Source organism: Antechinus flavipes, chromosome 4 (genome assembly GCF_016432865.1).
Source record: "Antechinus flavipes isolate AdamAnt ecotype Samford, QLD, Australia chromosome 4, AdamAnt_v2, whole genome shotgun sequence".
In the NCBI taxonomy this organism is placed as follows: Eukaryota; Metazoa; Chordata; class Mammalia; order Dasyuromorphia; family Dasyuridae; genus Antechinus; species Antechinus flavipes.
In genome coordinates, this window is record NC_067401.1 from 109,883,181 (window position 1) to 109,898,602 (window position 15,422).

General features: G+C 38.9%; 1 protein-coding gene across 1 annotated transcript; it reads left to right on the forward strand.

Annotated features, from left to right (window-relative positions):
* Positions 1–6: 6 nt before the first annotated feature.
* CCT3 (chaperonin containing TCP1 subunit 3) lies at positions 7–14,655 on the forward strand. The gene is made up of 14 exons (XM_051993799.1): positions 7–218; positions 1,437–1,498; positions 2,088–2,138; positions 2,244–2,306; positions 2,502–2,598; positions 3,558–3,675; positions 8,129–8,315; positions 9,862–10,011; positions 10,722–10,854; positions 11,013–11,094; positions 12,059–12,239; positions 13,296–13,541; positions 13,836–13,967; positions 14,311–14,655. Exons 1-14 carry the CDS (start codon positions 188–190, stop codon positions 14,413–14,415), a joined length of 1,638 nt encoding a protein of 545 aa, XP_051849759.1. The 5' UTR covers positions 7–187; the 3' UTR covers positions 14,416–14,655.
* The last annotated feature ends 767 nt before the right edge of the window (positions 14,656–15,422 follow it).

Consider the following 15,422-nt stretch of genomic DNA (forward strand, 5'->3'; position numbering starts at 1 on the left):
CAGGTATCTATTGGCTTATATTGGTGCCTGTCAATGAAACGTGTGAGGGGATTGGCGACGACACAAAGGACATCAAGTTTAGCTGTAAGGGCTGTAGCGGCATCGCTGCTTGGGCTCCGCAATCTGGCTCCATCTCCAGAAGGTTCCGCCGGTTCGCCTAGCTCCCGGTTCCCGGCTCCGCGCCGCCATGATGGGCCATCGCCCCGTGCTCGTGCTCAGTAAGTCGTGGGGGACTAGAGGCCGATCCGATGTGCCAGGCCGCCCTACAGCCTCCTCGGAGGGTCCTTGGTCGTCAGGAATCTCTCTAACCGATTTCTCAGCGCGTCGCTTCTTGTGTCCGTAGTAACGCCCGAATCTCCCGCGAATGCGGGGTCTCTGGCCCTGAAGGCACTCCCTCTTCTGCCTTACCTTCCCCCCGCCCCCCGGAGTTCCCTTCCACAAAGGATCCAGGACACCCATCTGGCTACCTTCATCCACCTCGATTCACTATGGCCACCCCCACGTGATTTCTGCTTTTTTCCCATCTCCCGCAACCCCCCACTTCGTTCCTGGGAGAGAGAGCCTGGGCTCTAGCCCTTGGATCGGAGACAACGAGGGCCGACCCCCCAAAGAAGCCCTAAGCTTCCCCGAGCCTCGGTTCTTCATCTGTTGAAGGAAAACTGCGTTCCGTACTATCCGCCCCCTGGGGCTCCTTGTGAGGAAAGTGATTTGTAAAAGTGCTCTACGAGCTATTAATCCTCTCACATAGTTGTTCTTCTCTTTATCAATTCGCTTAATTTTTTCCCCATTCTCATTTGAGTTATAGAAACATCCCTGTCCCCAGTGTTCATGGGGCCCAGAGTTGGGCTCGAACCCGTTAGGAGTTGTGACCTCTACATATCTGTGACCTTAGCTTCGGTTGTGGCAAGTAGAAAGATTTGAAGGTATTAAATCCGTGTGACAGGTAGAATCCATCATTGGGACATGGGTCTAGAGCTGGAAGGAACCTTGGGAGTTCCCTATCAGGCACTGTCGACCACTGCCCTGGTCACTCCATACGATCACACTTGGAATGTGTAGTCTTTTGCTAGTTTTGGTGAATTATCCAGTCGAGCATTTTAGTACTGTTAAATAGGAAGTAATCGTGTAATGTCATTGGAGTTTGATATGGTAAAAAAAAATAACCTCAAGCATATGAGGAGCTCTCCCAGAGAATGGGTTTTTTTCTCAGTGATATTGGGAAAGAATCTGGCTACTACTCCCTTGATATGTTAATGTTGTCTCCTAGATCAGAAGGTAAACTCTTTGAGGGCAGATTGTCTCAATTTTGTATTTTTAGCCCTAGCACTTAACACAATGCTCATCATGAATAAGCGTTCCACAAATACTTATCACAAGTGTGAAAAAACAAAGGCAATCATGAAATATTCAACTGTTTTCTTTTTTATGCATTTCAGGTCAGAGCACTAAACGAGAATCTGGAAGGAAAGTACAATCAGGGAACATAAGTGCTGCCAAGGTAATTTTTAAGTCCTTAGTTGTAGTTTTTAGTTTCAGTATTACAGTGTGACTTGATTACCTCTTTTACTTAATATTACAACGGGCCCTCAGATATATTTGAATGTTTTCTTACCTGAACATTACAACATAAATCATCAAAGTCAAAGATGGTATGTGAAGTGAATGAAAACTAGTACTTTAGAAGACAAGTATGTATACATGTGGCAGATTGTGAATGGAATGGAATACAGTCCCTTCCGTGTCTTAACTATGGGGAATATGAAGCTTAGGAAAATATTTCTAAAGGACCCCAAACTCATCTGCCATTTATTTCAGCTGTGCTTGTTGGATGTTCTTCTTCATTGACAAAAGCAGCTGTGGGCTCTTCTGTCTCACAACAGTTTGACATATGTTATTTTCCCCTCTTTCCTCCCTCTCTCACCTCTAATGTCCTTGATTTCTTTTGTATATGGACTCCATATTAAGAAAAGTCCTAATAGTACAAATAAGCAATTGTTATACAACTTATCCATCACTTTTATTAAACGCAAACAGACAATTTTTTAAGTCACATTGGATTTGCTTATCTATACCATTTTTCCCATCAGACGATTGCAGATGTCATCCGAACATGTCTGGGACCTAAATCCATGATGAAGGTAAGTTTAGCTCTTTTATCAACACCCAAATTATTTTTTAATTGTCTGCAGTTTCTCCACTCCTAAGTGAACGTACATTACCAATGTCCTCTAATTTTGTCCTAGATGCTTTTGGACCCGATGGGTGGCATTGTGATGACCAATGATGGCAACGCCATTCTCCGAGAGGTTTGATTTTTATTTTACTTTCTTGTAGTTTCATAAGTGATCCAATATCAAAAATGGAAGATATTATAGCATGCTTTTCTAAGAAGATTCACTATGTGTACATTTTCCAGAAAGAGAATTTAAAGAATAGTTTACATAGCTAAGTAAAGATTGAATTCTACAAGAGATGTTGGGAATTGTTTTTGTCCTCTTCAGATTCAAGTCCAGCATCCAGCAGCCAAATCAATGATTGAAATCAGTCGAACTCAGGATGAAGAAGTTGGAGATGGTACTACATCAGTGATTATTCTTGGTAAGATAAAGGAAAATTACTGAAGGAAAACATAATACAATATTAATGAGTAAAATACTGTACACATATGTGGAAGTAACTTATTTAAATAAAGCCATTGTTTTCTACTTCACATAATATTTCTGGTGTTCTTAACTTTCAGAAGCCTTATGCACCATTTTGCTACACGATACCATTATATGAATTTCTATTTGGTTGCAGAGTTCTACCAAGATAATATTTTTTGTTTGTTTAACAAATTATTTTTGGACATGGCCAGAATGGGAATTTGTTTTGCTTTGACAATGAATGTTTATTATTAAAAAAAATTTTATTTTTTCATTGAGGAACAGAAAGTTGAACAGAGAACATAAATGCTTGTTAATTTAAAAAACTGTTAAGAGAACAACTCAGAAAAATTGAATAAAAGCACACCTCATGTAGGAACTACATTCTTCTTCAAATTTTTTTATTACTTTACTATATTGCCAAACATGCCTCAAATTATATATCCACCTGAATTATCTAGTGTAATGATGGTTGAATTGGATGGAAATTTTTTAAGGACTCATCAAGGCTGACTGCATCTTTACTCTGACTCTACTCAGAATTTTACATTGATCAAGATCAGTTCTAAGCTTTAAGGAAAACTTGAGTGAGCTATTAGTAAAAGGGAAGCTGGATTTCACTATCAAAAGTAACTCAAAATCTGAATGGTTGAAACTACATCAGGGAAAGCTGATCTTAGATGTCAAATACAAATTTCTGTCACTATTGGATGAATTTAAGATATAATTCACCTGAGAATTATAAGTAAGTTGACTCATATATGTGTGGTTTTGATACCAATGATTTCAAGAGAATACTGGTAGTCTCAAAAAGTAGTATCATATTTGACAAGATAAACCCAGTTCTGTTTCATCTCAATCTCAATTACTTTATTGAATTTGACTCTGGTATGTGTCTCTTCTTTCCTTTAGCTGGAGAGATGCTGTCAGTGGCTGAGCATTTCCTAGAGCAACAGATGCACCCAACAGTAGTGATTAGTGCCTACCGAAAGGCATTGGATGATATGATCAGCACACTTAAAAAAATCAGGTATTGGGGAAAGGGGTAATACACTGTGATAAATGAGAAAAATTAAACTGGACCTATTGTGATGACAATGAAAATTGGTAAGGAGGAAAGTATTACACATTCATTTGCTCTTTTTCCTGTCTCTGTTATGGAGAGGAAGAAAGAAGGTTTAAAAAAGAAGTGATATGTAATCTGAACATGGAGGAATAAAAAAGGATAAGCTCATTCAGAATTCCACATAATAGTAATTAGGTATTTTCTTTTGGATGTAAGTTGAGAGCACATAGTATCTAAGTTACCCATAAGAAAGAACTTAATTGTCATTTCACATATGCAGGCTGTTTCAGCAATGGGTGTTTTTGTTTTCTTATTACATCCTCTGCTACCATTCTCTGCACTAGTCAGACTACATCTGGACTATCAGAATGGTGACAAATTTGGGGACTGTGTGAGATGAAAAATAGTTAAATGAGCTTAAGATATTAGAGAGAAAATGGGAGGAATCTAAGTAACTTTGGATATTTTAAGCAGGAAAGATTGGATTTATATTCTGTATCACTCTAATACACAAAACTTGACTTGACTGATGAATATTACTTGGGGATAAATTTAAACTTGGAGAATAAAGAGTGATGCTTTTCTGTGGGACAATAAATCTCTGTAAACATTTAAGCAGAGCCTGGGTGAGCATGTGTCAGGGAAGGGAAGAGAATCTTTGTCTTAGGTAGGGAATTGGTCTAAAAAACTGTCCAAGGCCTCTTTTAACTCCTTTAATTGAATAATTCTAAATGGCCTCTGCCCTCATTGAGTTTGCATTCTTGTGAAATAAACAAGACTAATAGAAGATCCGTGATCTCAATGTCTTTTAAACCAATTCTCATGTGGAAGTCATTGGTAACATATTTTAGTCTCCTTATACACAGATTGTATCATTTTTCCACATCCTTTAAGTCGTCTGCGATTTTAGTGGTCTTGAAATTACAAAGTTCCATGATTTGCAACCATATAGCATATTCATATCGAAAAGTTAGACTTTTGTGGCAAAGAACAATTTAATGTTATTGAAAGTACTCCTAATCAATTCTGGGTCTGGCATATCTGTTTAGTGCTTTTCTAAATGTATGTGCATATAACCTAATACAGGTTACCCATCCATCTATATTTTATAATTTAGGGCTATGTGTTCATCATTTAGTTTTTTCTGTGTAACTAGGCCAATATCTTTTGAATGATGATGGTTCTTGTTAAAAAGGTCCTATAATGTTCCTGGGCTCAGTATAATCCACAAATGGAAGCATCTGTAGATTCTTCGGTCCTTAGGAAATTCCTTAATTTTTTTAACTTTCAAGAGGAACATTCTTCATGATGATAATAAGCACCTTTGCTGATTATATGGTTCCCAGTGATTATAAATCTGTTCAACAAATAACCTGCCTTAGAAAAACTAATCAACTTAGATGCAAGCTAATATTTTTTCTGCCAGAACAACTTAGAAACACCATGCATATGCACAAGTACATATGTGTTAAGAATAAGCATGAGTATTTGAGCTCATAGAGTTGATCTATAACAGTATGAGAAACATGTGGGCTAACAAAATTAGAGATGATTGAAGCATATGCTGACCTCTCCTGGAATTTCTTTTCTACAAAAGATAGTGGTGCATGAACTGCAATAGTTTTTTGTGATTCCTTTAAGGTGACATCTATCTATGATGCCTCTTTTGTGGAATTTTGTATGATCTTAACATGCATCAGGGATATCATGTTTGAGGAAAACCTTTAAGAAAAAGATGCTGTTTTGTAATCAGCAGATACTCTCTCAACAAGAGTAGCAGTTTTTTTTTTGTATTGAGGCTATAGGTTTAGAACTGTTAAAGGATCTTGGAGATCATTTAGACCAGCCCTCCCCAGTGTAAAGATGAATAAATTTCAGACTCCCAGAAATTACAGGGCTTAGAGCTTACAGAAATATTATAGAGAATTTCTTCCAACCCTTTTATTTTTATAGATATAGATATAGATATAAAATAAGATCCAGGAAAAATTAAACAACTCCTAAGTTAAATAAGACTAAAAACTAAAGCAGCCCTAACATTATGAGAGACAAGATTTAGGTGTCCACCAAAAAGCCCAGCTCTTTTCACACTATACCACAAGCATAGATAATTGTGCTCATTATAATTAACCTTTAAAATTGTCTACTGTAGGTGGTCATCAAAAACTACTCTGGCTCCGTGTTACTTCTAGGGTCAAATAAACTCCTGGCATCTAATGAACTACATAATCTTTTTACATACACACACACCTAACTCTATATACATACATAATCTTATACATACATATATTTAAATATGTGTGCATATTTACACACACAAAGCTTTTCCAGCTTTCTATATTGGTAGGAGTTTTTGTTGTTGTCGTTTGTTTTGTTGCGGCAATTGCGGTTAAGTAACTTCCCAGGGTCACACAGCTATGAAGTGTTGAGTGTCTGAATCCAAATTTGAACTCGGGTCCTCCTGACTTCAGGGCTGGTGCTCTGTCCACTGCACCACCTGGCTGCCCCTTTTTATATTGTTTTGCTTTTGCTGTCTCTTCAGTTTAGCCAAATTAGCCACCTTGCATTCCATCTCTCTCCATTCCCCATTTCTTATATATACTATTTCCCTTGACTTTGCCTGATGGAATCTCTAGTTTCCATCACAGATCAATTGAATAGCCTTCTGTGAGGCCTTTTCTGATCTTCCCACCACATCCTTGTCTTCAGCTGCTTGTACTTTGTTCCAAATACTACTTTGTCTTTACTTTGTATAGTCTTAATTAAGATATACATATTGCCCTCTCCTATAAAATGTGAGTTCCTTAATAATTGGTTCTGTTTTATTGGTGTCTTTATATTTACAATACCTAGCACAATATCTGGCACACAGCATAAGTTCTTAATAAACTTTTGTTAATTGATTTTAAAAATTAGTTTTGAAAGTTGGCTAGAGAAACGTAAGGACGAGAGTATAGGGTTTGAACTTAGCCTTGAAGAATGAAAAACCATTTAGAGTGGGTAGGTGTTTATATGCGAGTGTGTGTGTGTGTGTGTGTGTGTGTGTGTGTGTGTGTGTGTCTCCATCCTGCAGTTTCCTCCATATAGGAAAATTCTAGTTCAAATCCTATGCAGGACAGAAATGGATCAGGTGCTAGATGGCATCAGAAAGACAAGTTCAAATCTTGTCTCACAACTTATGACTTTGGGTTAAGAACTTAGCCTCTTCAATTTTTTCATCTGTAAAATAAGGCTAATAAGAATACCTACTCCCCAGCATTGTAAGACTTAAATGAAATTATTGGTTAAAAAAAATTTTTAACAGTGTCTGGACATAAAATACTAGGTACTTAATAAGTGTTTGTTTTTTTCCTACCTCCCAAAGATACTCTGAAGATATAATAAGATAATATGTAGAAACCAGAGTTTGGGGAATGAGCTATGAAAAGGGGCTTCATATTGAAGGTAGTGCTTGAGCTGGATTTTTTGATATGAAGATGAACAAGGAATACATTCCAGACATGGGGGAGGTGGGTTGCAAAGGAGTGTATAATTGGATTACAGAGCATGACGGGGCCAGGAGGAATGAATGATGATGAAATAGGTTAGGACCAGATTGTAAGTGGCTTTAAAAAACAGAAAAAATATTTTATCTTATAGGCACTAGGGGGAAATTGAGAATGAAATAGTTATTACATAAGGGGAAATCATTCTGGCAACTATGAGATACATTAGAGAGGAGCTTGAGGTATATTAGTTAGGAAACCTTTCCAGTAAGATGGCCAAGAGGTGAGGGGCTTGAGCTGAAGTTGTGTTTCTGTTTGAGTGGAGAGGAGAAGGGTGGGATGCAGAAGATAACCTGGTAATAGACATCAAAAAATTTGGTAACTGATTATAAATAGGTGAGGTAAGAGTGAAAATTGAAGATAACACTTCCATTATGAACCTGGGAAACTTAGAAAGAAGGGTGATACTTTCATCAGAAATAGGGAGTTTGGAAGAAGGGAAGGTTTGATCTATTTGGTACATTTGATAGTGAATTTGAGAGGCCTAGAGGACATCTAGGTTTGAAATGGCCAAAAGGCAGTTGGTAGTTCAGAACTGAAAATCAGGAGAAATGGATTGGATACATATAATAAGATGTGTGTGTGTGTGTGTGTGTGTACATATATATATATATATTTTTTCATCTGCATAAAGATGATAATGAAGCTGGGGAAGCTGATGAGGGAGATGGAAGAGACATGGACAGGAGTATAGAACAATGAACAAGTTCACTTCTAAAACTTTTTTCAGTAATTTAGTTTTAAGGAAAAAAGATCCTTTTCGTATCTAATATATTAAATCAGTTGGTACCTGAGCTGCAAACAAATAGCTTTGGCTTTAAATGTCCTCCAAACTAGCTCCTGAATACGTTTTTTTTCTTTCTCTTCCCCAGTATTCCTGTTGATATCAACAACCGTGATACAATGATGAATATCATTGACAGTGCCATTCGTACTAAGGTAATCAGCCGCTGGTCCTCCTTGGCTTGCACCATAGCCCTTGATGCGGTGAAGATGGTACAGTATGAGGAGAATGGCCGAAAAGAGATTGACATTAAGAAGTATGCTAAGGTGGAAAAGGTAATGATCTCCAATGCACTTTAGCCTTCCTCTTTAGAAGTATAGATTCAGGTCATATAAACAATTTAGATTGTCCCTTTTGTGAATTATAGGCCTGACAAAGAGTATTTTCTACTCCTGCAATTATACTCAACATAAGTCTTGGCAGAAGATCATAGATTTGTTGGCAGATGAATTAGTAAAAGAAGGCAAAATTAAAACTTGGGACTTTGGGCATCCTTCTATGCATGTAACTCAACTACTACACATATCACCATAAGGCACTTAATTTCTATTGAGCTTTTAATTGAAAAAAGTCATAAAGACGAACTCAAAATAAGGGGTAAAGTTTTTAGCTTTGCAGTGTTAACTGCAGATTAATAGTGTTTAACACTTTGTCCTTATAATTTAAGCTCAAAATTGGTTAGCCCACCCCAGAAACCTTAAACTTTTATTCTAGACACCAATCTCCTTCCTTAGTGGATCAGTCAATGTGGTGCCTTAGGGCCAGCAGGGGGAGCCCAGAACCCTTGCACCTTTACCTACAAGGACCATAGACTTCCAGTGGGAAGGAGTTACCTATTCCAGCAGTTGACAAAACGGTTGGGTCTGTGACCCGAACCCCCTTTCTCCCGCCCAGACATTCTTTAAGACTTTTGAAGCTCTTCCCACTACCATCCCATTTTGTTTATATGGGTTACATTTATTGGTGTCTATTGTATTAGAAATGAAAATAGCATTACTCTGTAAATAGTTTTTACTTCCTGGATTCTCAAAAGTGTCTCAGAGATTACATGTTGAAAACTGCTGAGTCATTGAGACCACCCCTCATTTTACAGATGAGGAAGTAGAGACCAAGAAAGGGGAAGGTCTAAGATGATGTCCCTAATAATTGGCTAGACTGAATTGTATATGCATTCCCAAGCAGGCAATGTTCTTTGGTACCCTACATCATTTCCTTTTGATATGGCAGGTTTTGAAGTAGATAGAGATTTAAAGTAGCATCAGCTGAATTTATTGCCTAAAAACTATTGCTACCAGAGCTAGAGAGACTTCCAAGGTGGCATAGCTTAAGCCTTTTCATAAATGGGGAAACTGTGATGTAGAAAAGTGACTTGCCTCTTTTTTCTTAATTCCCAGATAATTGAGTTCCTATATTTTGTGGATCCCAGTTGCTCATCTTTAGACAAATGTAGTTTTAGGAAGGCTTAGAACTTTCTAAGTGAAATAAGACCAGATTTAACTACAATAGCAGAATGGAACTCTACCTACCTTATAGAAAAGGGGACTCAGGAGATAAATATTATATATCATTCTATAGCAAATAACTGAAAATCTCTTGACACATGAGTCAGTGATACCTTGGCACCATACTTTGGTGAGACATGACCCACTATTTCCACATTACTCTTCTCCTTTCCTCCCCCAAAAGACAGTTTTGTGATTTTCCAAATAAAGACAGGATAGAAACCATGCATCTTATGGCAGTGGTATGATATTTTGGAAGAAAGAAAAGCAGTTTCCTTACCTTGGTGATACAGATGAAAACTGTTTTTGTTCTGCACAGATTCCTGGGGGCATCATTGAGGACTCCTGTGTCTTACGTGGAGTCATGATCAACAAAGATGTGACCCATCCACGAATGCGGCGCTACATTAAGAATCCAAGAATTATATTGCTGGATTCTTCCTTGGAATACAAGAAAGGAGAAAGCCAGGTGAGGGCCATAGTTAAAAGTAATGGGAGAAGAGAAATATCTCAAGGGGGAGAAGATAAGGAAACTAAGGATCATCCTAGACTTTGGAGGGTTGTGTATATTCTACTCTTCATATCCCCCAGGGCCCAAAACTGAGATCTCTAAGAAAAGGTTTTCTATTTGTTTAATACATTGATGTCTAAGGAGATTTGTGGATGTAGATGTGTCATTAAGCAGAGTGGGAAGGTGGATCTCCTGCCACCACCCTCTCAGAAGCCAGTTGTGAGGCTTACCTAAAGCATAACTAAACCTGTCCACCTAACTCAGCCTAGGACTTCCACATTCTTTATTCCTTTCTAAACCTATATTAGTTTTCAGCTTTCTGTTTTTATGAGTTTTTATCAGCCCCTCAGCTGGAGCAAGGCAATTCAGTAATGCTAAATATCAAAAAAATTTTCTGCTTCCAAAGAGGATTCAATCAGTAGAGTTTTTTGGAGAGGGGTGGAATGGCAGTGTTACATTGAGGTCATTAGAATTAGGAAAGTGATAAATAAGGCTTCAGATTTTAAGGCCTAGGAGTCCATGCAGCTGCTTGATGTTACCTTGTGATGATCTGGAACAAAGCCCTGCAGAGTTACCTGGAGGATAAAAGTAGGAGAGAATATGGCAGAGAGTGCTGTACTCCTGGAAAGGTTGATTGCTTAAACCCATGTCTGTCTCCATTCTTATAGACAGATATTGAGATAACTCGAGAGGAAGACTTCACCCGGATCCTGCAGATGGAAGAAGAATTTATTCAGCAACTTTGTGACGATATTATTCACCTCAAACCTGATGTGGTCATTACAGAAAAAGGCATCTCAGGTGAGCTGATTTCATTCATTTAAAGAGTATTGGAGATGGGGGGGGGGGGTGGACATCTCCTCTCACTGAGAGAGAACATTAATTTTGTTAGAAGAGAAGCCAAGTTTTCAGCCCACAACCATAGTTCCACTTGATGTGTCCACAATTCTGCTTTATAGATTTAGCTCAGCACTACCTCATGAGGGCCAACATCACAGCTATCCGCAGAGTCCGAAAGACAGACAACAACCGAATCGCCAGGTGAGTGAGTGCCAGCAACCTCATCATCCTCTGCCTTCTTCCTCTGACCTTGGTTTTGGTAAGGTCTCTGGTGTAGTAGCAAATACCAGTTACCTGAAGAGAAGTTAGTCAGTTAGCTACATGTACGTGAGTACCCTCTATCTAGTACCTGTGCACTTCAAGACAATGCCTATCTTAATGCTAATTTAAGTAAAATACAATCAATCTGCCAAAATTATCAAGTCACACATCACAAAATTAAATTGAATTGTCCAGAGGTTTGGGTTTTCTAAATCACTGCTTTCTTCTGCTAATATGTCTGAAGAGTTTTGTATACATGTGCTTAAATACATTTTTGACTCTTGGTTATCTTGTTTATGAGTAAGAGAAGATACCTGGACAAAACAAGACAGATGAGAATTGGTTTTAATTTGATTTTGTAAAGAAGTCAGACACATTGTCCCTTCCCCTTATGTGCACTGCACTTCCATTCTCTCCTCCAGTTCTAACCTGATCACAGGCTCCTTCCCTCACACAGCTCTGTTGCTGGTTCTGGAACCTGAATGGATGAATTAAAGAAAAAATAGACACTCTCACACACACACACATCAAATGCTTATTAAACCCAATTAGGATATAATGAGTATAAACTCTGTGAAAAGTTGCAGTTCTTTCATTGCGTTTTTAGTCTCAACAAAAAATAAACTTTGAATTTATCATGTCTTACCATCTAGTTACAATAAAGAATTAATACCGTTTTGCCTCACTTTCACGTTTTGAATATAGCTGTTTTTCTGAAATTTATCAGTTCAGACCCAAGTCTAGTTTGTTGACTTCTTTTGCAAAAATATAAATGGGAATAAATTGCTCATTCTTGGGTGAATGGAAGTCTTCCAACGTGATCAGTATCACATTCTACCATATTTCCAGAGGGTGAGGGATGGGTAGAAGAAACCTTTCTAAAAACATTGGGTTCCCTATGCAGGGCCTGTGGGGCTCGGATTGCCAGCCGACCAGAAGAACTAAGAGAAGATGACATTGGAACTGGTGCTGGCTTATTTGAAATTAAGAAGATTGGCGATGAGTACTTCACATTCATCACAGAATGCAAAGATCCCAAGGCCTGCACCATTCTCCTTCGAGGGGCTAGCAAAGAGATTCTGTCGGTGAGCCGTCACTCTTTCCTTCTTATGTGTTATAAAACCAAGTATTCTATCTCAAAGGGCAACAGGGAAAAGTGGTAAATACCTTCCTTCCTTTATAGTGGACTTCAGTTCTCTGCCCATGTCTCTTGTATTTTTTTCAGTTCAAGTGATGTGTCAATACTTAATATTTACATAGTGGTTTAAGGTTTACAAAGCATTTAAAAATATCTCTTTTGGTCCTCACAATACTCATATAGAAGAGGGAACCAAAATTTAAGGGAGGATGTGTGATTTTTAGTTATACAGCTGATAAGTTTCTGTGGCAGGATTTGAATTCGAGTCTACCTGACTACCAAATCTAGCATGACTATTTACCATGCTGCCTTAACTGCGTCCTGTAGAAACTTCCCATTTTTTTCTCCTAACTTCAGATATTGGTGAAGAAGAGTTAGTTTGCATGAGATAAAATGTAACGTCCCTCTTGTGAATTTTATGTTCAGTCTGGGTTGGGCTCTAATGGGAAATGTATTGATTTCAAAGAAAATAAAATAGATTTTAAAAAGGGAAAAAGTAGTCCTCAGAATAAAAACTTGAACTATGAAATAAAGGAATTCAAATTACTTAACCTTGAGAGGGAAAAGTGATAAATTAGTTTCTATATGACTTTTCTTTAGTGGAGGATTTATTGGCCTTTGACAAAATCTGCTTTGGGGGTTCTCCCTAAGTTGAGCATATATTAGCTTCCCCAAGGTTTAGGAAAAAATGTTGACTCTGAGTAATGCCTGGCAGATTTAGCTCTCAGGATATTTGGGAAGGGGGAACAACAAAATGGAGGCTGGGATAATCACATGGGCTATCAAGCAGACCTAGACTAGCTGCAATCCCAATTGGCCCCTTGCAGTCGGGTTTTTTGGTTCTTACTAAACTGACAGCAAAGTTTGTGTATTTGGCTTCAGGCCATCCTCTTAACTGTACTGGGCTTAAAGAAAAAAAGTTGTATAATCCAAGGGGTCAGAGTTATATAGACATGTTCTGGGTCAGCAGGTATCTCACCCTATTTTTCATTTCTTCCCCCAGGAGGTGGAGCGAAACCTCCAGGACGCTATGCAGGTCTGCCGGAATGTTTTTCTAGAACCTCTGCTGGTACCAGGGGGTGGGGCCTCTGAAATGGCCCTAGCTCATGCCCTGACAGAAAAGTCCAAAGCCATGACTGGCATTGAGCAGTGGCCATACCGGGCTGTGGCCCAGGCCCTAGAGGTCATCCCTCGGACCCTCATCCAGAACTGTGGGGCCAGTACCATACGTCTACTCACTTCTCTTCGGGTAAGTCCCTATTTCACCCAATGGAAGAGCTGCTTCAGCCTGTATTCCATCTCTCCTATGCCCTTGGGGCCCAGGTAGTACTTGTTTCTGCCCTACACTCTACTCATAAATTGCTTCATCCTTCAGACCACTCATTTTGTCTAAATCTTTCTTTTTTCCAAATCCCTATTAATTTCTAACCAAGTTCTTCTGCCCCGTTCTTCAAAGTCTTAAAAATACCTCTTTCCATTTCCCATTTTCCTGTCTTGAACAAGTTTCCCCCTGAGAGAGAATCTTTCCCTGACAACCATATAGGCCAAGCACACCCAGGAGAACTGTGAGACCTGGGGTGTGGACGGTGAGACAGGAGCGTTGGTGGACATGAAGGAGCTGGGCATCTGGGAACCACTTGCTGTGAAGCTGCAGATCTACAAGACTGCTGTGGAGGTAAGGGACCCCTAGAATCAGAATCAAAGCTGGCCTTCTGGACTAGGCAGGGCTTGCTCCAGTTCCTTCCTTTCCATTTCTTAGAGCAGGAAATAAAGAGTAGTCCAGATTTAGAGGATGGGAATCAAAGAAAAATGGGTGTCAGCTCACAATTAAGTTTAAAAGAAAAATCCCAGAAAACCGGCACATAAGATATCTATATCTCCCATAGAGGTTCATTGGCTGTCATAGCAGCCAAGAAGAATTTTTCTAATGGTGGGGGATGGGAAGAGATCCAGTGCCGTGTTCAGGGAAGCTCCTTCCCTGCCCCTCATCTCTCTTGGGTCTTGGCTCTCTTCTCCAGACGGCTGTTCTCCTACTTCGGATTGATGATATTGTCTCTGGCCACAAAAAGAAGGGCGATGATCAGAATCAGTCAGGGGGTAACCCTGATGGCGGGCAGGAGTGAGCTGACAACACAAGCATCAGCTGAGATGACAGCCCACAGGACCAGCAGGTTTTCTCCATCCTTTCCCCGAGCCAGGCTGCCAGGGCAAACATGGATGTCTTTGGTGGAGATTAGGTTGAGAGACCTCTCTCAGCCTCTTTCTGCCCCAGCTCAGTTTGCAAAAGGCACTGACATGTAACTCTTATTGTAAGCTTTTCATTTGAGTTTGCTTCCAGTGATTAAAATCTCAGTCATTTGAGACTCCAGTTGTTCTGTGTTCTTTTTAGCCACTGTCTCTAGGGTAGGGGGGTATTGGGAAATACACATTAAGAAGGGAATGGGTGTGCCACCGACTTGTTTTTTTCCAAAAAGACCATAATCTGGTATTGAGTTTTCCTACCAGGGTCATCTGGGAGGGATTAAATTACTGGTGTCACAAATTAGGAACCACCACTTAGATTCAATACCTCAAGTCACAGCTAAAGGAGCTTGACCAAAATATGAGTGTTCCTTAACTGGGATTGATTGTTGACAGTAGTATCTCACTTTTGTATGGCTAATGTTTGTAAGTGGTTGATAATACATTCTATCATTTAATACAACTTGGTGAGGTAGATGCTTCAGGTTTGGCAAAAGATACTTGTGTTAGATGTTTTTCTACCTTTAGGTGAAAGTTGAGTACTTAATAAGAATTTTGACTAATTGAACCCCACAATATTTCTTTTCCTACCATCTTTCTTTAGAAGCTAATACAGGAAATTTTCTGTGAAACCTTAACATGTTCATCATTAAACTTTTAATTTTTTTTAATTATAAGTTTTTGTTGACAGAACATATGCCTGGGTAATTTTTTACAACATTATCCCTTACAACTCACTTCTTTTTTTCTTTTTTTTTTTTTAACTTTTTATTGACAGAACCCATGCCAGGGTAATTTTTTTACAGCATTATCCCTTGCACTCACTTCTGTTCCGAGTTTTCCCTTCCCTCCCTCCACCCCCTCCCCTAAATGGCAAGCAGTCTTATAC